The 24,931-nt window shown below is 46.6% G+C and overlaps 9 protein-coding genes across 9 annotated transcripts; 5 read left to right on the top strand and 4 right to left on the bottom strand.

Annotated features, from left to right (window-relative positions):
* Window positions 1-219: 219 nt before the first annotated feature.
* On the top strand, window positions 220-2,534 carry F5Y00DRAFT_270640 (HET-domain-containing protein; the record flags this gene model as incomplete). Its single annotated transcript, XM_048012648.1, has 2 exons — window positions 220-1,826; window positions 1,904-2,534. The coding sequence occupies 2 exons, from the start codon at window positions 220-222 to the stop codon at window positions 2,532-2,534; spliced, it is 2,238 nt and encodes a 745-aa protein (XP_047869405.1).
* Window positions 2,535-3,239: 705 nt separating this feature from the next.
* Window positions 3,240-4,806, top strand: F5Y00DRAFT_270639 (beta-lactamase family protein; the record flags this gene model as incomplete). Its single annotated transcript, XM_048012647.1, has 2 exons — window positions 3,240-3,607; window positions 3,669-4,806. The coding sequence occupies 2 exons, from the start codon at window positions 3,240-3,242 to the stop codon at window positions 4,804-4,806; spliced, it is 1,506 nt and encodes a 501-aa protein (XP_047869404.1).
* Window positions 4,807-6,010: 1,204 nt separating this feature from the next.
* On the top strand, window positions 6,011-6,767 carry F5Y00DRAFT_257494 (uncharacterized protein; the record flags this gene model as incomplete). Its single annotated transcript, XM_048010568.1, has 2 exons — window positions 6,011-6,107; window positions 6,469-6,767. The coding sequence occupies 2 exons, from the start codon at window positions 6,011-6,013 to the stop codon at window positions 6,765-6,767; spliced, it is 396 nt and encodes a 131-aa protein (XP_047869403.1).
* A 427-nt stretch (window positions 6,768-7,194) lies between these two features.
* F5Y00DRAFT_102023 (uncharacterized protein) lies at window positions 7,195-7,624 on the bottom strand. Its single transcript, XM_048003795.1, has one exon. It carries the CDS (start codon window positions 7,546-7,548, stop codon window positions 7,315-7,317), a length of 234 nt encoding a protein of 77 aa, XP_047869402.1. The 5' UTR covers window positions 7,549-7,624; the 3' UTR covers window positions 7,195-7,314.
* Window positions 7,625-8,597: 973 nt separating this feature from the next.
* Window positions 8,598-10,719, bottom strand: F5Y00DRAFT_101969 (uncharacterized protein). The gene is made up of 2 exons (XM_048003794.1): window positions 9,796-10,719; window positions 8,598-9,711 (listed from the first exon to the last, which is right to left on the bottom strand). The coding sequence occupies exons 1-2, from the start codon at window positions 10,359-10,361 to the stop codon at window positions 8,844-8,846; spliced, it is 1,434 nt and encodes a 477-aa protein (XP_047869401.1). The 5' UTR covers window positions 10,362-10,719; the 3' UTR covers window positions 8,598-8,843.
* Window positions 10,720-17,855: 7,136 nt separating this feature from the next.
* F5Y00DRAFT_257492 (uncharacterized protein) lies at window positions 17,856-18,518 on the bottom strand (the record flags this gene model as incomplete). Its single annotated transcript, XM_048010567.1, has 2 exons — window positions 17,856-18,203; window positions 18,273-18,518. The coding sequence occupies 2 exons, from the start codon at window positions 18,516-18,518 to the stop codon at window positions 17,856-17,858; spliced, it is 594 nt and encodes a 197-aa protein (XP_047869400.1).
* Window positions 18,519-19,894: 1,376 nt separating this feature from the next.
* On the top strand, window positions 19,895-20,864 carry F5Y00DRAFT_224737 (uncharacterized protein). The gene has a single exon (XM_048006060.1). It carries the CDS (start codon window positions 20,044-20,046, stop codon window positions 20,620-20,622), a length of 579 nt encoding a protein of 192 aa, XP_047869399.1. The 5' UTR covers window positions 19,895-20,043; the 3' UTR covers window positions 20,623-20,864.
* A 771-nt stretch (window positions 20,865-21,635) lies between these two features.
* Window positions 21,636-23,626, top strand: F5Y00DRAFT_224736 (glycoside hydrolase family 43 protein). Its single transcript, XM_048006059.1, has 2 exons — window positions 21,636-22,729; window positions 22,832-23,626. The coding sequence occupies exons 1-2, from the start codon at window positions 22,253-22,255 to the stop codon at window positions 23,552-23,554; spliced, it is 1,200 nt and encodes a 399-aa protein (XP_047869398.1). The 5' UTR covers window positions 21,636-22,252; the 3' UTR covers window positions 23,555-23,626.
* Window positions 23,627-23,809: 183 nt separating this feature from the next.
* On the bottom strand, window positions 23,810-24,913 carry F5Y00DRAFT_270623 (PR-1-like protein). The gene has a single exon (XM_048012646.1). It carries the CDS (start codon window positions 24,556-24,558, stop codon window positions 23,842-23,844), a length of 717 nt encoding a protein of 238 aa, XP_047869397.1. The 5' UTR covers window positions 24,559-24,913; the 3' UTR covers window positions 23,810-23,841.
* Between the last annotated feature and the right edge of the window lie 18 nt (window positions 24,914-24,931).

The raw sequence follows: 24,931 nt of genomic DNA, 5'->3' as shown, positions 1-24,931 counted from the left end.
AGCAGATCTATGGCCTAAACTCTCCGCACCTCGAGACACCAGCCAATCACCACACTTGCTATTTCTCGTCGTCCATATTTCCCCATATAAGCCGGGCGAGGGGCGAGGGTGAGATTAAACTACCTCAATAGTAGAATTCCGTTCTGTAAACCGGCTGTTCACTTCTAATTTTGAACAAAAAAAAGACACACGGTATTAATCGGGAAATTTAAGTGAACTATGGTGGACTCTAGTTCAATATGGCAAATTCCGGAACGGCCCAGACACCATCTGTGCAGCACCTGCGAGAAGTTAGATCTAGAAAGGAAGTTCGGCAATGAAATACAAGAACAGATCATCGGTTATTTTTCCGAGTACAAAGATCTTAGCTGCCCATTCTGCATTCTTGTTTCCAGGGCTATCGAACGTGCGTGGGGAACTACTAAAGTTTCGTGTCGTATCTTCATCCAGAGTCGAAGTCCATTATCCGTTAAGGAAAACGGGCACATTCACCATCCCCAACCCAGGTTGCTAGTCGCCACTGATCAGAAGCCGCCCGAGTTTCATGATAACAGAGTTCCCCTTAGACAAATAGATCGGGTACGAAACCGGTTTATAATCGCCGAGATCGAACGTTTACCGAGCGAATCGGAGTTGAACTACCTCCCTCGGCTGGAAGTTGGAACCCGGCTCAACATCGCGCTTCTAAAAAGTTGGTTGAAGGAATGTCAGAATCACGAGCATTCGAAGCTAGCTATAGAACGAGGAAGCAGTGGTCTATTCCAGTCTCAACATCCCTTCCGTCTCATCGATGTCATTCAAGAGTGTCTAGTGCAGAAGGATACGAGATGCGACTATGTAGCACTATCTTATGTCTGGGGTCGACGCCCGACTCTCCAATTCCCTGGCCAAAACGAGCGAGAAGTGCCAATCCTCCTTAGTCTTCAAGATAATGTGAAAGAGCTGAGTGTTTCTATGGGATTATCCAAGTCGAGGCCGGAGACACGGAAAACCGGAAGGATACCCCGGACCATCCGCGACGCTATGGAGTTTACTCGACAGATAGGGATGAGATACTTGTGGGTTGACACATTGTGCATTGTACAGGACGACCTGGAAGACAAGGCACGGTTAATAGGGCGAATGGACGATGTCTACGACTGTGCCGCTGTAACCATAATCGCCGCGGCAGGCTGCGATGCGGATGCCGGGTTAAGGGGGGTTAGTCCACGGGCAGGTCATCCTCTCAAACCAACGAAGATTATCGATGCATCAGATGGATCAGTTCTCAATATTTCAACATGCTTACGGTCTCTATGCGAGGAAGTGCGAAGTGCGACTTGGAATACGCGAGGTTGGGTTTTCCAGGAACAGTCGCTGTCGCAGCGCTGTCTTTACTTCACAGCCGAGGAAGTCTTTTTCAACTGTCGCGAAGCGCAGTGGAGAGAAGGATACAACTATGCACGGAAAATAAACGCGCATGTAGACATCGATATAAGGACAGGGCCGCCGTGGTGGACGAGGAATCTCAGGAGGGATCTTGATCCAACACCATACCATTATCTCGGGGATGTAGGTGGAAAATTAGATATCCAGGCCTTTCAAACAGCAGTTCAAGAATACAGCCGAAAGAACCTCACATACGCGCATGATATACTTAACGCGTTCGAGGGCATATTTAATAGGTTCAACGGACATAGAGATGTCTCGGAGTTAAGTATTCGTCAAGCACAAGGAATACCTCCTCATTTATTATACCAGGCGATCCTCTGGTTTCCTTATGGCAAGCCTGAGAAGCGCCCATGTCAATCTGAACAGAAAGCTGACCAATTTTCAACATGGTCATGGTATGTGACCCCTTTTGGTCCGATTTAACCAAAATTTGGTTAGGATCAATGTTATAATGCTGATCATACGGTTACAGGGTGTATTGGACGGGTCCCGTTGAGTTTGTCTTTGTTGATAGCCTTTGGCTATCTCGAAACATTTCCCAAGCCCCTATCAAGCGAGTGCCTATCTACGTTCCTATTATATGCTGGTATTACGGAGGCTCGAAAAAGCAGTTCTGGACCAGAGATGTCTGGAAGACTATCTGCGAAACTCCGAATCATGCAACCAAGAAGACTACCGAAGAATTTAGGCAAACAAAGCACTATCTCAGTCGCATTGGGATGGATACCGATGTATTGCTGGACTGGTCGCGTAACACACAGCCGCCCGATCTTGACTGTGGTGAGCTTGGATTTGTTGCGCCTTATTTGAACGCGGGGCAGTTTGAAGTAACGACTGCGAAAGGCGAGCATGTCTGGATTCTAAAAGTGTCTTCTCATCAAGGCCAGTTTAGGTTTGATGGTAGAGTCGAGGCAATCGACGAACTTGTCGTTATTGTTGCTGCCAATACTATTACCCAGCCTCCCGACACACAGTCGATTCTATTAGGTCTGACTACGCGGGATGGCGTTTCAAGGAGAGTGGGCATTGGGTATATATACTATTCCAAGGACACGGATTTCATTAAACCGCAGTGGAACTATAAATTCTTTAGAATTCAGTAAGTTTTATTATGCTACTGTTGATAGAGTAGAAATGAATACCTACATAACAGCATATGGGCTTTTAGAAGAACTGACACTTAGTGAGGCTGCAATTCTCGTTTAGCTTAGTGAATGTAAAGGAGTACGGTTCCTAGTCATTACGTGTATAGCCCTTGAACCATCGAAGATGGCTCGCCAATACGGTATCGTGAGTCGGGTGTCCGTGTTACCTCTTAATATGTATCTAAGGTACCTGTCATGAAATAGTATAGTCGTCCGCTTATTGGATATCCACTATTATAACTACACCACCACAAGTCTATGCGATGACCCTCGAGGATTGACTCCAATCCTGGGCTTACTCTTCAACAGATTCAATGTCTATTCGCACTAAACAAAGTCCTACATATTGCTGCATTGCTTATTGTGTCTTACGAAGTCAGCATATCATGACTCAAAAAGTACCTAATCCTAGCTGGCCGTGTGAGTAATTCAATATCATCCCCGCACCTATTGTTTATTGTTTTAATATTAGCAAGATTTGACGATGCTTTAAGCCACCACGGAATATTTTACAGTCAGTATAGGCATATCCAGTTAATCTATATATTGTCAAGTGTCGTTTTGTGTGGAACTCAATCGATTCGCAGTGGACTAAGAAACCTGAACCTTACCCCTGAGCACAGATACTTTACAATTCATCATCGTTATTATATATCCGTTATCATGGATTTTTTCCACTCCGAGGCTTTTTCCTCTAGTATTAAGGAATTGATGGACGAGCACCACGTACCTGGTTTCTCCATTGCAATTGTTCACAATGGCGAAGTCGCTTCTGCTGGTTATGGATACGCAGATGTTGAACCATCGAAGCCATGTACAGCGGATACGCTCTTTGATGTCGCGTCGTCTTCCAAATCGCTTACTGCAGCGGCTGTCGCGTTGCTCATAGATGACGATGAAAAGTATCCCGAGGTGCAGTATGAAGCGATCATGTCACACTTATTGCCGGATGATTTCGTGATGCCTAGTGCCGAGTACACAGAGAGCGTTACCGTGGAGGACATCTTGAGTCACAGGTCTGGCATGGCCTGGTAAGAGCTTCGTATCTTATAACATATAACCTATGGTCGGAAATACTAACCGTAGAATAAGCCATGACGATTCTTATATGGGTCCGCACGCAGCCCATCCAGATGATGCACGATCCGTGACTAGGAATTTGCGGAATTTGCCTGTGGCCGCTCCTCTGCGAGCAAAACATATATACTGTAACATGATGTATACAGTAGCAGCATATCTAGTCGAGGCAAAGACTCAGCAAAGCTTCTCCAGTTTTCTGGAAGAACGCTTCTTCCGGCCGCTCGGTATGAAATCAACTAGCGTCCAGCCCATAAGAACTCTAGCAAAGGGATTCGCAGACCGCATAGCCACTGGATACTATTGGAATAAGGAGAAGTCGACGTACAAAGGGTTCCCGCCCCCGGACTGCCCAGAGGGAGAGGGTGCTGGTTCGATAATCACCAGCGCAAACGACTTTATCAAATGGATCAAAGCACTCCTCCATCACGAGAGCCCTATCAACAAGAAGGTATACCAAGGCCTCGTGCGGTTGCGTAGTCTAGCAAATCCGGACGCCGAAGATTTAGCACCATTTGAATCTCCTGCCATCTACGCAGCTGGTTTGGAAGTATACTATTACCGAGGATATACGGTTGTGGGTCACGATGGGATGATCTCAGGGTTCACGAGCCGTTTCTTCTTCCTCCCCGAGCTAGGATTTGGAGCTGTCATGATGGGAAATGCAACGGGGGCAGAATATGTCGCCGATGCTGTGCGTCGGAAGTTATTCAGCGCCATACTGAAAGTACCAGAGGAAGACCTTGCTAAGAGTGTCTCTTGGGATAAAGAAGGAGACAATAATAATGAAAACGACGGCGCCAAGGATGAGGAAAAGGAAGATAAAGAGGTACAGCCCCAGGTAACGCCCTTGAGCGCTTACGTGGGAAAGTACTGGAACCCAGGATACCACACTCTTACTGTTCAAATCAAAGACGAGAAGCTCTTCATCGACGCTACCGACCGCTCATTTAGATGTACCATCACGTTCGACCACGTATCGGACCAGACAAAGTACACCGCTCACCTATATGATATATATGAAGAAGGCGACGAACCGCTTAGAGCCGAATTCGTGTTCGGGGGCAGCCGAGCCGTTAGATTGGGCCTCGACTACCAAGAGATTTTGAACGAGTTGATATGGTTCGAGTTTATGCCTGAGGGAAAGGCATGATACATTTAGTAGACTAGTAGAATGGGATATCGATCACTACCTTACCTTATAAATTCCAACTTTTTATTCTAAGGCTGGTAGGTAGGTACGTAGCTACCTAAGAGATAAGAACCCAAAGTCTTTCCTTCCTTACAAGGTATGTACCTACCTACCTTCCTCAGGTACATAATTTTCACCTCGTAGTTGCCACGGCAGGCGGCATTATATGTAGGGCGGTGTCATATAACCTTATCTAAGTGACTCATTCCTGTTCTTTCCTACTTGTTGGCAGGTGGTCCACGTCGATCGTGAGTCACGGTAATAGCATCAAGGGAAGGAACGAGGCCCCTAGGGCCCCACAGGGCTGACTATATAAACAGACGTGGTCCCGTAGTCTTTCTAGATTCAACAACGCTTCCGCAATACAAGACCAGTTCCACACTACTTTTTAAACTGGAATCTTCAACGGGTTTTTAGCCTTCAAGATTCATAACCAGCCACTTAACCCTAACCGAACACGCAACATTACATACAACCCTCCTCCCATATCTAATACTAAACCCTCATCTTCTTCAACACCAGCGAGGATATTTCTAACCTTACCTAACTCTAAAAAATCATCGATTACAACCAACTATTTTCACCAAAACTACCATCTTGGTCTGGGTAGAAGCCAACCATTCGTCAGAGCCTATCGCGGCGATGCCTATAACAGAGATATTAGTACGGATTTTAATTACCAACTTGCGCAAATGCAGTGCGTTCGTATTGATCCAGACTTTAGCGCTGATCAAGATGAAATTGATGTAGCCTCTAGCGCTGAGCAGAATGGTATCTAGGCGACTTGTGTTGCGACGGCATTTCTTTCAGAAATGGTTATTGGGGAGGAATCTCTAATATATGCTATATTTCGCGATAAGTTTTGAAGATCTATATTGATCCTCTCGCAAAAGCTATGAAGATGGTCGATACCCCGGATAAAGCCCAAAAGCAAAACCAATTGAAAGAAGCTTTCCAAACACTCGACAACCCCAAGAGAAAGCGAACGATAACCAGTCAATCTACTAATCCATCAAAAAAGTCGCTAACTAGCTTCCAAGCGTACTACAGAGTTTGGTAAACAGGGCTTCATAAGCACGAATTGTACCGACATATTAGAACGTCGGGCCACAGACTCCCAGGGAAAACAAAGCGATCAACTCACTAATGACAACGGCGGGTTGTCATGAGTGGAGATGCTAAGAAAAACGACGATGCTAAGAAATGGTTGGCGGTCGCCTCTAGCCCGAGCCATAAAGCATGTTTACTGACGAACTTTATGCGTACGGTATCAACAACGATTCTTGCAAGCAATGTCAGAATCGCAAGTCGCGAGGTCCCTGTACTTCTTGTATTGCAGATGAGATCGAAGAGGCCAAAGCAATTAAGAGAGAAATCGATACTCACAGATTTTGATTCACCGACGTTATATCTGTTCGGAGAATAGGCTTAACAACACTTACAACCGGCAAGATACACTGTCTAATGCAGAGAGCGAATTTAAATTTTGGCGCTGCCAGCCAAGTAGCAGCGCCCCTTACAGAAATGTCATGATGGAACTAAACCAAGTTTACACCAGAGGATTCGAGGGCAAATAGATCCCCGAAAGATGCCATGGCATACTAAACCATGTTCCCGCGAAAGAATATTTCGAAGCCGTCCGCATTAACGGCGACTCATTAACAGGTTTCGGAAAACTACCCACTGGTATCACCGAAGCTATGGCAGCCCTCGGTTTGGTATGGGTGATGCAACCGCCCCATGGCCAACGAATCCCCACATTCTGGCAACAAATGCTTGAGCTAGCCAAAAGCCGAAAAAACACCACCAGTACAGTGGAAAGAGAGTGGCCAACCCCATCGCTGATGGAGAAGAACCAGAACACGATAACGCACGCGCCGATACACCCGCACGCGGTGACGACGAAGACAACCAATGCGTGATGGAGAAGTTACGTCAAAAGGCCAACATCCAAAGGTATATCCCGTGGCTGTAAGTAGTTTTATAACCTCTCAGCCAATTTATATTCTAATAATAGTGGATGAAAGTAAAACAGAAGAGAAAAATGCTAAAAGCTATCACAAAACGCATCGGAGACTTGGCATACGAATTGAACATCCCAAGTCACCGGAAGATACCTCAACGAGTTATCACCCCCAAACGGATGGCCAAACAGAGAGAAAAACCAAGACATAGAAACAGCAATACGATACCATTGCGCAGCGTCATCAGAACCATGGACAAACATCATTCCGGCACTACAACACAATTCAAACAACACGAAATCTTCGGTGTTGCAACGAAGTCCCAACGAAGTCGTTAAATTGATAAGGATCACAATGATTACTTACGATAAGATAGCATAGCTTACATTAGTTTAGTGAGAGAACGGAGTTCTCTCATTTTAACTTACGAAATACAACTTCTATTCTACTGCAAACCCTCACAAATTGGTAGCTCCACACACAAGGTGATATCGGTAGCCTAACTCTATAAGGTACCTAGGGGGCAGACCCTTACAATAGACGGAGACCACAACCCGGCCGCATTATCGTCGAAGGCGATGACAATGGGTGGCCGCCATACGGCAGGTTCTTCGAAGACAACGAAGAAACCTCTAGCGACAGCATCGGCCCTAGCAACAATCAAAGATGACGCACTACCAGCAACGCCCCGTAGCAGCAAGAAGAGACGGCTGGTGGAACCTACGTAATTTTCTTTCATTATTCCGTTAACTAAATGTTATATCGGGTTTTCCCAAGTCCAAGGCAGACCAGAGCACCCGTGGTTTACATTGTGGCACATTTATTAGTATTGCACTATGTATGTCATCAGTCCCGGACAAATTCCCCCCTTTTTAGCAATCAACTAACTATAAACTACCCAAGTAAAGCTTTATAGTTTAGATAACTAACTTCAGGAATCTCAACTAGTAACGTAATCTTGTGTCCATTTTACCCTAAGCACACAAAGATAAATGGCTCGTCAAGTCCGAAAGGCAACTCGATAGATCTAACCAGGTAGTCTCTGTGCGATTGTAATTAGGTACCTTTATAGTTACACTTCCGCGTTACACAGCTCAGTCTTGGCGACGGAGTCCTCTTTTGCTTCGTATTGAACACAAGTCTTGACTACTACCTACCTAGGTAGCTTACATACCACCTACAGAATGTTCGAACGTATCCCGGCTAAAGTAGCGTGAGATCGAAGAGCCACTTCACCGGTAGTACGTTACTATGTTACGTAAAGCAGACGATCACTTAAATATCACCATCACAAGTCTCAAATAACACAGGCGTATGCAAAATTTCAAAATACACCAGCGGCAGAGTCTATTCTGAACCAAGACGATGCTTCAAACAGCACGTATGCAAATTGCGACGTGGCTACCCAGCTGATGAAAAAGCCAGCAGGACATCTCCCGCTCAGATTTCATCTGCTCGTCGTTTGCTGGGTTCTAGGGTTCCGCATCCCCTTTTCATAGTACAATACGATTTCCACGCCCACGCCCCCAAAGTCCGGACGTGACCGTAATCGTTCGTCAACCCGTTTCCTCCCAGCCCATTCATGCAGTTATATAACCTGAACGCCGGGTCGAGGAGAAGCCCGTGTTCTCCTCACCCCTCCCTCCCCGAGTAAAAAAAGCAAAAGAAAAAGTATATAATGCTACCCAGCCCAAATAGGTCCGTTGCGCCAGAGATTTTATTCCAGAATGCATATGACGATGCGGGCCACAAATGAGAACGACATGTTCTGGTATCGCGATAGTAGGATGCGTAGGTAGGTACAAGCCGCAGGCGAATGTAAGGTGAGCTGTACTTCGACTGCGGTAGAAGTGATATTAGACAAATGAGAGTCGGTGATATGCCGGCCGTCATATTCTAGGTGGCCGAAACTAGGTAAATTTAACCGGTTTAGATGCTAGATGTTGGGGTATATATTTCGCGGTTTCTAATTATTAGGCGGCATGTGACGTTAGTAGTGATCGGTAGTGATAATTATCAATATTTTCGTAGACATTATCTTCGGTGTGTATCTCTCGGATCCTGGAATTGTTGGTTGCGCCGACCGTTCTCTCCGCGAGCAGCAACCCATTCAGCATTACCACTCTGCCGGGCGGGCTGTTCGGCAGGTAGCTTTTGATCATCACTGGCAGAAGAAGAGACGGTAGGCCGACTTGTTGAGCCGGATGCAGAGCTTGATGAACCGGGAACCATGCGCGTAACTGCCTGCGTGATCGAAGCGACTACGTAGCCTCGAAGCTCGCGATCTTCTCTCGAGTCTTCCTTCTCTAATCGGAATCGCTCCTCTTTACTCAAGTTGGCGCGCCGGATGGTCTTGATTTCCTGCATTATATAGAGCATTACTTCTTCGGGGCACTTGTTCCTCTCAAGCGCGTGCTCGCTCTTGCGCACGTATCTGCGGGTGACATCGGTTGCACCGTCTGCACTAAATGCGATACAGTACGACATCTGCTTGCCCCAACCTTCAGTGTAGAGGCGCGGGTTATCCCACGCTTCTTCGCATGCATCCACGTGGATCCATCGCTGCTTATGTTCTGAATAAACCTCAGTCCACACGTGGTCCTCGGCGTTCCATACCCAGCGCACGCGGCCGCCGACGGCCCGGCACAGCATGCTGAAGCAGTTAGCCCACTCGCCGCATCGGCCCCGTCTCGTCTGTAATAACCGCCAGACGTCGCTGTATCGCGGGAATCGCTCGAATGCTCTGCACGCCTGGTTGGAGCATTCGTATAGCTCTACCCGTAATGCTCCAAAGGCATTTTCCTCTGGCGTCGGTTGTGTCATGCCTTTTGCGACGGTTGGCGAGAAGCACACGGGGCATGGCGGGTTGTTAACCCATGTAAAGAATGTTCGCTTAAACCATCTGCAACCGAAACGGGTTAGGGAGTCAATTCTTACTGGAATCGGGGGAATTGAGTTTAAGAATTGAGTTAAGAGGTTGGCTCACCTTAATAGTGCCCGAATCACGCAATCTTGGTATCCCCATTCCGGCTTGCGACCGTCACCCATGCTTTCCGCCTGTGCTTGCAATACCTGAGATTCCTCTTCGGCCTCGCCGTATATCCTATCCAGAGGAATTGCCTGGAGCGCTTCGTCGAGGAGACCGGGGTTCTCATACTTCGTCGGCGTCTGAGACAGTGACAAGAGTAGGCTACGAAATTTCTGCGACTCTTTGTCGTGCGGCGACGGTGGAGTCGGTATCTTGGGTAGGTTACGCAAGGATGAGTACGAAGGCGGTAACGCGGGAGAGCTGCGGCTATGGCTTGGGCCGTAAGAAGAAGATGGTCTACTATTACTACTACTGGAGGGCGTCGCTGGCGCTCGGAGGTTTGATGACGATGCTCTTTCTCGGGGATCTGGTGAGTCCAGACGTGATCGATTCGCTCGCGACTGCTCAATTTCGGTTAATCGCTTTGTTCTTAGCAGCTGTTCGAACTGGATTCGCAGATCCCGAGCCCAATCCTCTCCGTAATCGCCCTGGCCGTTGCCAGAGCCATCACTACGACTAGCCATGATGTTGCTGCCTAATTATCGAACCGGAGGACAGTTCGAGGTCGAAACGGAAAGGTGTTCTACGCTGTAGAACTCCTGAAAAATGGCCCGACTACTTGTCGGTTGGAGCAACGCTTGCTAAAGATATTAAACTCAAGCCCAGAACTAGGTGAACTCGAGATTACGCGGAGCGAGAAGATAGACTTCGTCAGCTGGAGGATCGCTGATGATGTGGACTCGGCCACTCCCTCCGAGAAGTCAATCGCCACCGGCTAGCAAGGGGCCCGTTTCGTTGAACAAGACAAATCGGTCGTGGATAGTCAATTAATCCCCCATAATAATCATCGATCGCTGCATTCGTGTGTCGTTGCCTCTATGGGTCGTACGGTAGCGTATACTTCTCGTCTATTTCTTATTTAGGTAATTCTACAGAGATATGTGTTCCCTCGACGTCGCGCAGTAGAAGAAACGAGCGGATGACAGAATCGGCCAGTTGTCGACTGCCTGGGAGGAAACGGGTCGACGATAGTCCGGCAAAGAGGCGGGAAGAGGAATGTATGAAGTAGACAAAGATGAACAATGAGTAATAAACAATGAGGCGGAAAAGCGGGAGAAGGGACGGATGGGTGAATATGGATATTCCAGGTAGTAGTGTAGTAGGTAGTGTAGTAGTGTTAGTAGGTACAGTAGTGTAAGTAGTGTAGGGGAGGACGTGGAAGATGGGGAATTATGAATTTACTAAGTGTAACATTCGTAAGTTAGGAGGAGTGTAAAGTGGTCAATGGTGGGGGGCGTGCGTGGGTGTGGTATTTCTTTTGCAGGGAGCCCAAGCAGACAATCGCTATGTAGGTACAGGAATAAGTGCACGACAAGAAAAGCGATAGGCAGCATACATAAAACAAAAATAAAAAAGCAGGCAGTACATGTAGTTGTGAAGTGCCAATGCAAGTGCATGCGTACTCCATGCAGTACTATGCGTACTTGAATGCGCAACTCACAGTCCGGATAGGGATGGTTTAGGACATATGTGGTAAGAAATGAGCTAGAAATGGGATTGGGCTTGCTAAGGATGGGTAAGAAGACGGGTACCTATGGGAAAAAAAGAAGGAAGCAACGAAAGCAACGAAGCGATGGGCAAGGTTTGCGTAGGCTGCGTAGGCCTTCTCCGCCTGCTGTCGTCTAGGACTCGCGTAATTGGCTGATACTTGCACTAAGTACAGTGTACTGCACTAGGCTGGATTTCATCTGTACTGTACTTCGCGGCAGAAAGCGCACTAGGGCGCAGAAGAGAAGGCGTGAACGCGCGTCTCCCACGAATCTCTAACCAATCATTTAACACGCATTCGGCCTGAAGGACCTTAAGGAGTGGGGTCACGACGACTAGACTTTAAGACGGTGTTTCTTCTTCACCTTCCATCGACAACCATCTGGACCCCTTCTGCCCTTATTTTTTAGAGTCGCAATTCTTTTATCCCACGAGTGCATATATACATCCACGCAGTCTTATTTTGAATAGGATAACTAACTATACGAAATATCTAATGGATATTTTGCATTTGACGCGTGTATAAAGCGTAAGAAATGAATACTTAATCAGGTACGTATTGTACAAGGATCAGATTGCAATACATATTTAAATATAGGTACATGATAGCCTATAGGTATATGTATCATCTAGGTACGTACATATAACCGAAGCCATGGAGCGAACCTTCCACCACTCAACGATTGGGCTAAATTATAGTTCCGGCCTACATCCGAGGCTTTGTACCTTTTTTGGTGGAGGCGATGACGAGGCGTGGCTTTTTTATAGTGGCTGAAAATGTCTAGGTACACTACCTAATAAGAATTGGAAGTCTGCCACAGGCGTTTCTCGCTTCGCCCGAACCGCTGTGCCACTTTCGGCTTTTTTACCTACATTTGTTATTCTATGTAGCAGCATTAACGATTCGATCCTCATCACTTATGATTTGGACCTACATACTTAAGGTATGCTAGGAGGTACGTAACTAAGGTATGTAATTGTTAGTATGTAAACTTTTAATCCGTACGCTTCAACGCGTTCTCCTTTTAGCAGACAAAACCATTACGATTCGATCTTGGCCCTGTTACCGGACGCAGTTGTAAACCGATCCGTCCAATTACTGCTGTAGATATATATTAACAAGTAAGTTAGTAAGTAGGTGAGGCAATGGTAATATAGGTACCTACCTAATGTTCGGGTTTGATGCCCGGTTACATTTCGACGAATAGCATCGATACACCAACATCAAAGTTATAATTGTAAGTCTCATCACGATTCCCACTTCTCTTTCAGCCTCATCCTCGAGCAGAGGTTCTTTCATGCTCGCGGCTGATACCTAGCACGTACACAAAATATAAAACATATAACCAAGCCAACCGACCTTTCGGTAACCCGGGAGGATCCAACTCCACGGCACCACAGATAAACTCGTCGGTCAACACGGCTGTAAGCTTAAATCTGCCTGCTATCACTCGACAATTCTCCGGGCCGATTGTACGAATGAGTTGTACGTGGTCAGCAAATCCCACGTGTTGCACCGTATGCAGTTCAACGCGCAGTGCGTCACCTAGCTCTTCTCCGGTATGTATTGGTCTTCTCACGCGGACCATCAGCTGCATATAGAAGCCTCAAAGTGACTGGTCAGTTGCTCTCATCGGAGTCCAGAGATAGGTAGTTATCTCGGATTACGTGAGAGATTGCTTGGACAATTCAACTTCAACTTCTCACTAACTGACGAGAGATTAAAGAAACAAGAAAAGAAAATAAAAATAAAATAAAATAAAAACCTGATCGCCTTCAATTGCCTCAATCTCGGTCTCATGACTCGATATCCAGATATCCTTCTCAGGTTGCTAGCATATGTACATCTCATATCTCATATCCCATAGGTATTCCATCAAAAGTTGTTATGGATCACGTGGAGATTTACGGCCCCCATGGCGTGGTCTTAGTTAGGCTCTCCTTTTAGTGTCGAGACTTGCTTGCGCGTCCTTCTCCCCTTCAGGAGACTTGCGTGTTTCTAGCCAATAGCAACATTGCCACCTCTTTCAAATGTCGAATCCCACCACTCCTGTATGATGATTTGATAAGCTAGTTGACCTCTCATTCTGGGTCCATGCTACGTTGCTTGCTTCGGCTCTTTACATATCGTCTAAATTTCGAGGCTTGGCGGTCCTTCTAATTCTAAAATATGCGGCTGACTGCTACGGATTGCCACGGACTGCCACGAATACCATGTCTACTGGCTTATAGCATGTAACATTATCGACCCGATCAAATTCCATCCCGCACCATTGAGTAAAAAATTTACTTCGTCGCTATACTCAAAACATGACGGGACGGGGATATCCTTCGCGTCGGGGGGATCAGATGAAAACTGCGTCATAAGTATAAAGAATATTAACTGATTAGATATCTTCCCGGTAGCAAAGTATGTTTCATCTTCGGCTTGATCCGACCCAAGACACTCATTCCCCTATGGGGTCGTCATCCGGGTGGATTTATTTGTTCGGATGGTCCAAGGTTCCGAAGCCTACACTGACGCCAGCCGCCTCTTGGATTCGAAGGCCCCCTCCAAACAAGGTTGACGATCTTTTGTACTTTTTAAAATTACCGTCGCGAAATTCGCATTTCGTAAGCCAGCATGTCGGTTAGTGTCTTCATATTGCCGACCTTGTCGTCGTAATATGAGTGAGTACATACATTAGCAGATCGCTACGAATTGACATGTGCGAGACAGGCCGACAGGGACTACGTTTGTATTCCCCAGGACGCGCGTCTCCCTCTTCACACGGGCTTTGTCTAGTGGAGAAATTTGCCCACGCCGTACATACAGAGAAAATCCCTGTCGATCTCCAAATGACGGCATAAGATCGTGCACCCCTGTTCTATATCAGTGTAGCTAGCGGGTTGCTACCCAATAAGCTACGATGCAAGTGATCGTAGGGGCCATAATACGGTACGACTCCCTTCAAGACTCGAGATTCGAGTCTCGATGGCCACGAGGTGGCTATCCGGTGACGCGCAGCGACGACCGACATCTATTCCCTATATGCGGGCTTTCTGATGAAGCGCCTGGACCTCTCAAAGCCCCCCTCGTCTCTTATCATGCTAACCAGGTTTCGCCCTCACTCAGATAGGAGCGATATCTCGCCAAGCTTTTTATATATGATATTATCAAGCGAACCGCAGCGTATTCAATACGGTTCCTCCAAGAACTATATATGATAAGGCTCCCGCACCGGAAACCCCCCCAAGGAACCCCCATCTTGTCAACCCACGCGCTCTGTCTCGAGATATTGATCCTACGGTGAAATCAGTCCGGCTCGCTTATTTAGGAAGCCATCGCGATCTTCCATACGCCCAACATAGCTTCTTACACGTTAGGTTAAAGGGATCTCGGTGTTAACGCCGAAACATGCCCTATCGTGACAATTAGCCGCAGGCGATGGGCAGATCCAAGGTGTTCTCCTATTAGACTCACCGACCAGTGGCCGAATATGGTGGTCTAGAAGGGAAACACAATTTCACTTAGTCTAAGGACGTACTGTTCTAGAAATATTCTAACGCCTTAGTCATAAACATAGTCCTTCCATTGTAGTCTCGTAGTCACCTAGAGATCTGAACAAATCGCATGTATCTTAGTTTATACGAATGCCTAGCGTCTCATAGGTTTCGGTACGCAGTTCTACGTAATATGCTGAACGCGTGGCCTTTAAGTGGCTCAATGTCGAAGTAGAATAATCATGATATCTACTTAAAGTAAAGCTCGATTGCCTCTCACGGTAGCCATCCTTTAGGTACGTACGCATGTCAGTAAAAAAAACTATTTCAGAGCCCAATCTGCAATATCACCTTCGCGTGTGTACGACTAGACTTGACCGAACAATACGCCGCCCCGGATAGCTTCCCCGGTGCAGGAGTTGACGTACTAGAAACTCCGCGATAGCTTCTAATTAGTTTTCTACCTAGATCCATTGATCCAATACACCCCTGTCGAAGCATAAGCATAGATTAGGTATCTAAAGAATGCCCAGTTTTCTACATCTCCTCTCTCGTAGTAACCGTGCTGGGATCGATATCGTGCTTCAAGGTTAGAACAAGAGCAGCCACATGTTTAAGTACAGCCTCTTTACCGTCATATCCATCTAAAACTCTTAAACGACCTAGGTGATCATGCTAAATTGCCTCTGCATGTTATATAAGTAATGATCCTATATATAGCCTGCTCCAGACCTAGGCTTGGAGCATTCACTTTTCTATATTTTAAACAATGAGCTATTCTCAAGCAGCGTCCTAGTATTCCAGCTTATATTGACATTCCGTCGATAAGAACAAACCGGGCAAGCCGTGTAGAATTAATATATTGTAAATTAAGAGTGTCTCAAGTCAGGCGTCTATTTTAAATCTATCTGCTCACTTAGCTAAACAACTCTTATCTTCGACGAATGCCTTCGAAGACACTCCGAACACCGTAGGTGTCCGTCGGGTAGGACTAGCATGTGAAGTACCAAATAGCACCACGATAGACCTAGCAGAGGGATTAATTGAGAGTCTGGGCCGGATAACGTCTATGGCTTGTCAAGGCGGTTGGACCTAGTATCCACGATAGGTAGATCAAGTTTATTCTTTCCACTCGGTCGCTTCAAGATTTATATTAGGATATACGTCAAATCCATAGTTATGTTACCTGACCCCTATCTTTTATCATCAATTCATAGCGAGATTGTAGAGGGGGGTTCCAGGCCATGGGCCCAGAATACCTGCGTAGATACCTATTATATAGCCACCCAGTTAGAGACTTTTATTAAGAAACAACTCTATCCTTGGTCCGATAGTCTATCTACCTAGACCACGTACAGACCCGGCATATCAAGACCTATAATTAGTATGAGAAACTTGCTGGAATGATGCCAACGCTAAATCGAAGCATACTCCAGAAGGCAAGAGACCTGGGGAACTTATCTCTCCTCATAAGTCACGCACATCAGCTTCAACATTTATACATCCTTTTATATCAGTTCAGCCTTTAGCCCTAGCGCATTGGTAAGCGTATATCTCTTCTATATATTGGCCTGGTTCCGAGCACTATTGTGTCCTCACCGCTACCAGCAATGGGCATTTTTGGGCCTTATCATTTAGGCTGTAGGTAGTAACTACTGGGTTAGATAGTCTACTAAATCTACCACTCTAATATCAACTCCGATTCATTCGATTAATGGGCTTACCCCCAAGTTCCCTTGAAGTATACCCCTCAACGGCCTACCGTTCTCTTTTCAAGGATCTCCCTAGGTTCGTCAAATAATTGCATAATTACCTACCTAGGCACCTAGCTACCTACCTAGGTAATCATGAAGGTGCTTGTGCTTTGTGTTCCGTTGAACTAGACGCCTGGCATAGTTATGATTGGATTGCCGTCACCTTGTGTTTGCTCTTCGAATCCTGATTGAGTAAACTCAACCCCTTGGTATTAATTACTTACCTACACCAGTGCAATATCCTAGACCCGCCAATTCATTTGCGCAAATGGGATTCTCCTCTAAGACCTTCTCGATAGTCGCGGAATACCTGTCTAGGCCATAGACCTCTTCGGAGGTAAGTTAGCTTCCATAGCATCTGGATTGAAGATCTGAGTTACTTACCTAGATATCTAATAGGCGTAGTAAGTGATATGCCATCATTCCATTAGATAGCGGGGTCATCAAGTTAGTTGTAGTTTGACTAAAGTAGCCAAATATATAGAAATTTGTATGCCTTGGTATCTAGGATACCTAAGCCCAACACTGATACCATTTGTCAAACTATTTTCTAAGGTACTATATTGCTAGCCTTAGGTAGTCTTCCAGAACTATAATTCTTTTCTTCTTCTTTTTTTTAAACAAAAAAGAAAAGAAAAGAAAAGAAAAGAAAAGAAAAGAAAAAAAGGCTCAGGACCTTGATATCAAGGCCAGAGAGTAAGGCTTTGTGTGTTGCTTATTATTACGGTAGACTATTGGTAGCTAGTCATATTCACGAGTCCCTCTGGAGTCTTCTCATCTTATATTGACTAGGTATTGTTCGAAACTCATGATGAATTTGCTCCAAGCTTAGTTGAGTCATCTCTTATTCCTGCGTCTACCTACTATGTTTACTGAGATAACAAACTGAAATTTACTATCCGAAGGCTCGAGTGCCTACCGAACTGTTTGAAACTTGATTCATTAAGCCTCAAACAAATTGAAATCGAATAGTCCTCATGGTTTAGTTTCACACGTCATGTAATAACAAAATCATTATCACTGCTACAGCCACAACTAGTCTAGGTCTATTAGTTTTAATGCCACTCCGATTGACTCAGGAGTGAGTTGGGCAGTTTTCATTTACAACTACACGACACAAATTCTCAGGCAGCGTCTCTGAATTATGATTAATCTTGCGTGATTATGAGAATGTCAATGCTGCTTGTTACGAGGCCTTCATTCTATTGATCTACATATAGTTACTCTGTTACCTTACAGTTTAGCCTTGGGAGAATTTTCGAGTGAACAAACCCCGTCCCTCATAGCAACCATCTGCTTCCTTAGTATCTTTCCCGTCGCATTCTTCGGTAGCGCCTTAATCTCCCAGACTCCTCCCCTAAGCTTCTTGTAGCTGCTCACCTGGCTGTCAACCGCCTGATGTACCTCCTTGAGAGCATTCTTCTTCTCTTGCGGAGTCTTGAATCTATCTTTTAATATGACCCAGGCTGTCGGGAGTTCTGTCAATTGACTTTCGTCCCAGAGCGCGCTAACACCCCCTTCTACTACGTTAGGATGGGCGTTAATATAACTCTCTAGCTCGGCTGAAGATACCTGGAAGCCCTTATATTTTATTAGGTCCTTTGTTCTCCCCACTACACTTATTCTCCCTTCTGAATCGATGGTGCATACATCCCCTGTGTTGTACCATCCTTTCATCGGGAACCCCTTCTTATTCGCCTCCTCGTTGAAATCGTATCCTTGCGTAAAGTTCGGCCCCCTCAACCAGAGCTCGCCTGGTTGACCCTCAGGCACGTCTTCTGTACTTCCTTCTTTCTTGAGGCAGGCCTCAATGTTGGGTAATAACTTGCCTGTCACTCCATCTGGGGTTTCCTCGCTCGCTTTCTGGTAAGCGACGTATCCGGCAGCCTCCGTCATTCCATACACTTAGATGAGCTTCCACGGCGCCTTGCTTAGCAGCCGGCTTTTAAGATCATTCTTCAGCAGACCGCTGACGTTGATGTATTTCGCACGACTGAATCGAATCGACTGGTTACATCAGAATTTGTTATCTGAAGGACAACGCTTGGAACACCCTGGAAAGTCGTAGCTTGGTTCGATCCGACTAGCTTCGCAAACTCTTCTATATTGTAACTCGGCATGGCGTGGTGCAGCATCCCGGTGTAAGGGCCCAAGAAAAGGGGCAATGTGGTCATGGCGATGTGAGTCCATGGAGTGAAAGCTACAGTCCGAGAAGACGGATTAAACTGCTCTCGGTCATGTGCGACGAGTTGATAGCAATTCGAAACGAAATTGTAGTGCGTCAGCTCAACTCCCTTCGGTTTGCCCGTGGTCCCAGATGACAGGTCCAAGCCCCTATATCTCGTGGGTGAATATCGCTAGGACCCTATCTCTATCCTTCACCTATACGATTCTCGGCCGATTGTCAGATCTCTTTGGACGACGATGGTTCTTCATTGGTGGCAACGTTGTTGCACTTATCGGTATCATCGTGTGCTCAGTCGCCCAAAATGTCGACAGTTTAATCGTGGGTAGTGCGATCTACGGTCTCGGGGAGACAGTCCAGTTGAGTTTCAGTGGCCGTGGGCGAATTAGTTCCTAACAAGCATCGCCCGATGGTCCTATCATTGATCTTTGCAACGAACGCACCAATTGCCGGCATTGGTCCCATGATTGGTAAGCTATAATTAATTTCAATGGGCAAGAATAATAATAATAACTGACTTTGGCGATAGCTCGAGCTGTACTGCAACGCCCTAACATGGGATGGTGATGGTGCTACTATCTCAACATCATCGTGGTCTCCGTAGCGATAGTCCTACTATTCTTCTTCTACCACCCCCCAACTTTCGACCTCCTGCACGAACGAAAGACTAAGACGCAATTACTTACCTAAGCAACTTGACTGTGAGTTTGACTACCCCTTAATCATTAACACGAAGCTTACGAGGATCAGATGTTGGAATCTTTATGTGGACTGCTGGTCTTACCCTCCTGCTCATGGGCGTGAGCTGGGGTGGCACTATTTACCCCTGGAAATCGGCCGCGACTATCTCTTCCATCGTAATTGGAATTGTTCTCCTCATTGCACTCTTCGTTTACGAGGCGTATGCCAAGCTCGAATACCCAGCCGTCCCAGTTCAGTTTTTCGCCAACCGAGGGTTTATTAGTCTTGTTGCTTGCGCTACAGTTGCGACTATGTCCTACTACTCTGCGGTCCTACTATGGCCTCAATAAGTCAAGGCTCTCTACACCTCCGATATCACCTATGGTGGTTGGATCTCGGTAAGCATGCTTATACGTAACTAAGATATCAATAAGAAACTAACTGGGAATCTAGTGTACCGTGGCTAGCGCTACGGCCTTGGGTCAAGCATTTGGTGGTTTCTTCGTAAAGTGGGGAGGAAACGTTCGATACTGGATCATCTTCTCGACTTTTTCCATGGTCGCATTTGTCGGTGCCTGCGCGTCTCTTACTCCCGACACCTTGAACGCCGGTATTGCTTTCACGATGATAGGTCCTTTCTTCGTTGGCGTCATCGAAGTTTGCGCTCTCGCACTCGCCCCCCTTTTCTGTCGGCCTGTCGACATCGGTCTTGCGTCCGGCCTGTTGGCTTCGATTCGATCAGCCGGCGGTTCTATCGCCGTGGTTGTCTACAGCAGCATATTGTCAAACCGTCTTGCTTCGACATTCCCTGCAAATGTTGGCCCGGCTGCAATTGCTGCTGGTCTCCCGGCGGAGAAAGTTCCTGCTCTCGTTGCAGCCGTCCTGGGAAGCAAGCTTGCTACTTTCCTGGGACTGAGCGACGCCAGAAAAGCTGCCGTTGCTAGCGTGTTACCAATAGCATATTCGCAAGCATTCAAGACCGTGTACCTGGCCAGTCTGGGATTCGGAGGTATCGCCATTGTCGGCTGTCTCTTCTCCAAGGATGCTCAGAAACATCTCACCGATAAAGTCGAGCGTAAGATGCACGGGAAGGTAACCGGGAAAGATAGCCCAGACTCCGCGCCATCGGCATAAAGGGGGGATTAATTGAGTCAAAAGTTGTGTTTGTCTTTATCCTTAACGAAAGGGCGACGTCTAACGCAGGATTCATTTGACATGATTTGAACGTATCATATTTATCTAATGCCTATGTTATTGCCGTTCTAAATGATACCAACTTGTATATAAGTAAGAACTAGCAGCGTTGCCCCGTCCGCTCAAGCCGCGGACGGGGGAAAGAGGAGGAAAAGGGAGGGCATCATGCGCAAAACCAACGCCACAGCTAAAGTCTGGCCTGTGATTGGCTAGCCACACCTCAGCGCACGTCCGATGAATCTTTTTGTAAAATCAATTGAACTATTTTAGTATTGTATAAAAAGTTTAATAATTGGTATCGTTAGATAGAGCTCGTTTTGCATGACCTTTTTATACCATTTGCACCTTTTGCAAACGTTATGCGATGGAGTGGCAAAGGAAAAAGTCGCAAACTGCGGGGCGATTCTAAGTATCTGATTGGTTGAAAAAATTGTGGCAGTACTAATTGAATAGGTATATAAGACTTGATATTTTAGCGAAGGGCGGAAATCTGATTCATATTATTGCTATAAGAATGTTATTGTACTCGTATATAAACGTCATTATGAAGGCAATATTATCAATGATCATAAACCTTTTAACTTATAAGTAACTCGATAATAGGAACGACTTACATACATTCAACGGGTATCTGGATTGAATCAACTATAAACTTAATCGGCTGATCGGTCCGGGTGTGGAGCTAAAGACTTGGGGCGACGCTTATAGTTGGAGAGGTTACCGTTTACGGAAACGGAGCAACGATTTGATTGGTGGAGTCGAGACGATAGTGTTGTTGACGAGCCCTATGTATAGAAGTTATTCTGCGGGGAATACTAGTGCTAAAGGATTAACCTAAGCTATTAAAGCTCTACTACGTGGTATTCGGTGCAGTAGTTAGCGAATTCTATTCGTTATAAAACCTTGGCTACTGATCTTTATTCAATCACTCTTACTCAACATTTACTAATTTCTTTAAACAAATCTCTAACAGATTATAGAAACTCCAATGATACAAAGCAGATTTAACGAATGACATTAGGGAAAGCCTCAAAGTCTTAGTAGAGTACCCAACCACCTATTTAGTGAGATTACTTGTATTGTACCTACCTAAGCTAGATACCTGGAACTACCCCGCAGTCGTCTCCTCATTAACCCCAGATTTGCGATGCAAATGTTGGCATAGGTGTTGGCACACGATGGAGAAGTGTAACGTTGACCTGGGACTATTCCGACTGTTCCTTCATGTTGCGAAGGATTCGACCTGGATCACCCTGGCTTTTTGTATAACTTGTTCACCCCCCTTGCAAGAGTGATTTCGAATCGCGAATGGGATTCCATGCCTTATTCTTCGACACTCGCTAGGATGGAGCTGACTGCAGACCGCTTGGGCGAGATCCGAGCAAGAGCTGGGAAATATCGTTCCACTGCATTGGATCCGCATGGGAGGATGGGAAAGCAGAAAGGAAGGAGTATATAAGATTGACAGGTTCCATGCGAGTACTTTCCACCGAGGAACCTTCCCTCTTGCCTCTCGCCAATCTAAGCGACACGCCAGTAGAAGTTAGACTCCTTCCCCGGCTACATCAAAATGAAGGGCCTCTTATCCGCTAGGCTTATTACTCTCGCTTCTTGCTTGGGTATAAGCGCGGTTACTGCCCAGGTCTTCGATCCGAACAAGGGCAGCTCATCGGGATGGGACCCAGCTGTAGTCGGAACGAATAAGACCACCAATGCTACCTTCTCGAATCCCGTCATGACTCTCAACATCGGAGATCCTTTCATGACCAAATACACTGCCGACGGCGAGGACTGGTATCTTTTCACGTATACGACTAACTCTAATATTACGTTGAAGCGTTCGAGATACCTCACCGACAACTGGGATAATGCCGAGAGCAGGGTCGTCTTCAACCCGGATCCTACCAGCGGAGAGCCGTGGTCGACAAGCCTGTGGGCTCCCGAGATTCACAACATATCCGGTTCTTGGTATATTATCTTCACTGCTACGTCTGACGGTGATAACCCACCGCCGCTCCTCGACGCCATGTGCCCGATTAATTGTCCCGTACGTGTTAACCTTGTAATGCAGTAATTCAGTGATTCAGTGATAAAGAGCATATATTTCAAATGAGGATTCAGGCACTAACAGGAAACTACCTAACAATAGGCAATTAACCATCGTATGTTCGTTCTTGCAGGTGATGGGCCCGATCCTTGGACCGCCAAATTCGAGATGAAGCCTATGCTGGATACTTACGATATGTTCGCTATCGATGGCACATATTTCCACTTCGAGGATAAACTGTACCATATTTACTCCTGCTGGGAGCAAAAGTATTCCTCGTGGCCGGCCAATTTGTGCATCACGCGCATGTCGGATCCGTGGACGATCAACTCGACGCTTTCCGAACGCCGGATCATCAGCATACCAAACGAGCCCTGGGAGCAAGTCCCGTACGGCCGTCCAATCCGACTCGCGACAAACGAGGGACCCCAGCAGCTCACGAACCCTAAGACGGGCCAGAACTTCGTCATCTACTCGGCGGCACGCGTTAACACGCCATTCTATTGTCTGGGTATGCTTGAGCTTGTTGGTAACGACCCGATGGAGTACCAATCGTGGAAGAAACACAAAGACGGATGCGTCTTCCATCAAAATACAGCGACGGGCATTTACGGTACGGGCCACGCGAGCTTCGTCTCTTCGCCCGACGGCTCCGAGGACTATATCGTATACCACGCGCAGACGACGCCGAACCCGGCCTCGGACCTATTTCGCACGGCTCGGATACAGAAATTCACGTGGAACGAGGACGGCACGCCTAAGTTTCCGCTCGCGGAGAATGGGCCCTTCCCTGTTCCTGCTGGGCAGCAAGCTCTGACGCATTAATAGACTATAAGAGTTATGATAGCCTACATGTATATATTAGCATAATAAATAATAGCGAATATTTTTTCTACATTAATGCACTTTCTATAATGAGCTAAAGAGCCTGTTCTATATACCTTTTCACGTCCGGATATTCGTATAAAATCCCCAGTATACATGATGCATCCCCCCGCTCCCAGCTCTGCTTCCATTTATACAAATATGCCCAAGTTTATATACACCTACAAATTAACCTAATCCTATCATCGCGTTTTGCTCGCCTATACTTTTTGAATATAATAGACACATCATACCAACCCCCACCATGCAACCATCACCGCACCAACAACCAACACCTCAGCAGCCCAGGAGCCCACCCCTTTCTTTGTCCTCAGTGACACCGCACCGCTCTCCGGCTCGACCTCCCCGGCAAACGCACCGAGAATATTCCCGCGCGGCCAGTACTCGCACGCAAGATACCAGCCGTAATTCCCAGGACACAGTTTCGCTCCACACCCGACATCCGTCGTATCGCGCCATACCAACTGCGTGAAATGCCCCGTCGCTTCGCTGAATCCCGGGTCGTCATAGTTATACTGCGCATCCTCGTTACCCCATAGATCTACGCAGTCTCCCGCATCAGAGCATCCTAGCGCTAGGTTTTCGCCGTAAGGACCTCCCGAGTGCTTCATGCGGCAGGTTTCTGTCTGGGAATGTGGCGACGAGGAAGAGTGCGAAGATAAGTAGCCCGAGGCGAAAGCCGCTAGGGTGTCGTTCCAGCGGACGGTGGAGGCGTTGTGGGCGGCGCGGTGGAAGTTGGTGCTGTTGATGATGGCGGAAGTGAAGGTGTCGTGGTTGATGAATGAGGGGGCTTCGCTAGGGATGGGAGGAGCGACTGTTATGACGATTACAGTTTGGCTGTTGACGAGGGGAACAAGAAGGAGGGAAGACAGGAGAAGAGAGGGTATGAGGGAGCCACAGGGGGATAAGGCTTTGATTGGTAAACGGGGGTATATAGCCACCATTGAGGCTATCGAGAGGTTGAAGATATTATCGTTATAAGTCGACGATGGATATCCAGCTTGCTAATTGATTTTCCCTTCTGGAGTAATGAGATAAGAAAACTTGGCAATTATAAAGTATATGGGTGATGTAATTGTAGGTATAAAACAAGGAAGAAGACAATACCAACCAACTGAACAAGAGAAATAATACTATGGTGACTTACAAAGGCTTTTTCATCCTAGGTACCTATCTTTAAAGGTGAACAAAAGAGTCCAGGTCGACCCTGACTACGACCCGGACTCACCTCTAAATGTTCCTTACCTGTTAATGACAATACGACTTCTAAGCGCGGGCGGCTAAGGAGGTAACTGGCGCTTCTCAGCCTATCATGAG

This window comes from Daldinia vernicosa (genome assembly GCF_022497035.1).
Source record: "Daldinia vernicosa strain CBS 139.73 unplaced genomic scaffold F5Y00scaffold_3, whole genome shotgun sequence".
Classification (NCBI taxonomy): domain Eukaryota; kingdom Fungi; phylum Ascomycota; class Sordariomycetes; order Xylariales; family Hypoxylaceae; genus Daldinia; species Daldinia vernicosa.
This window is presented reverse-complemented; position numbering and strand designations above follow the sequence as displayed.

Coding starts and splice junctions, on each gene's coding strand:
- F5Y00DRAFT_102023 (XM_048003795.1), bottom strand. CDS start 7,548: ATGAAAGAAAATTACGTAGGTTCCACCAGCCGTCTCTTCTTGCTGCTA.
- F5Y00DRAFT_101969 (XM_048003794.1), bottom strand. CDS start 10,361: ATGGCTAGTCGTAGTGATGGCTCTGGCAACGGCCAGGGCGATTACGGA. Junction 9,712..9,795: donor GTGATTCGGGCACTATTAAG/GTGAGCCAACCT, acceptor TTTCGGTTGCAG/ATGGTTTAAGCGAACATTCT.
- F5Y00DRAFT_224737 (XM_048006060.1), top strand. CDS start 20,044: ATGGTCGCATTTGTCGGTGCCTGCGCGTCTCTTACTCCCGACACCTTG.
- F5Y00DRAFT_224736 (XM_048006059.1), top strand. CDS start 22,253: ATGAAGGGCCTCTTATCCGCTAGGCTTATTACTCTCGCTTCTTGCTTG. Junction 22,730..22,831: donor TGTGCCCGATTAATTGTCCC/GTACGTGTTAAC, acceptor ACCTAACAATAG/GCAATTAACCATCGTATGTT.
- F5Y00DRAFT_270623 (XM_048012646.1), bottom strand. CDS start 24,558: ATGGTGGCTATATACCCCCGTTTACCAATCAAAGCCTTATCCCCCTGT.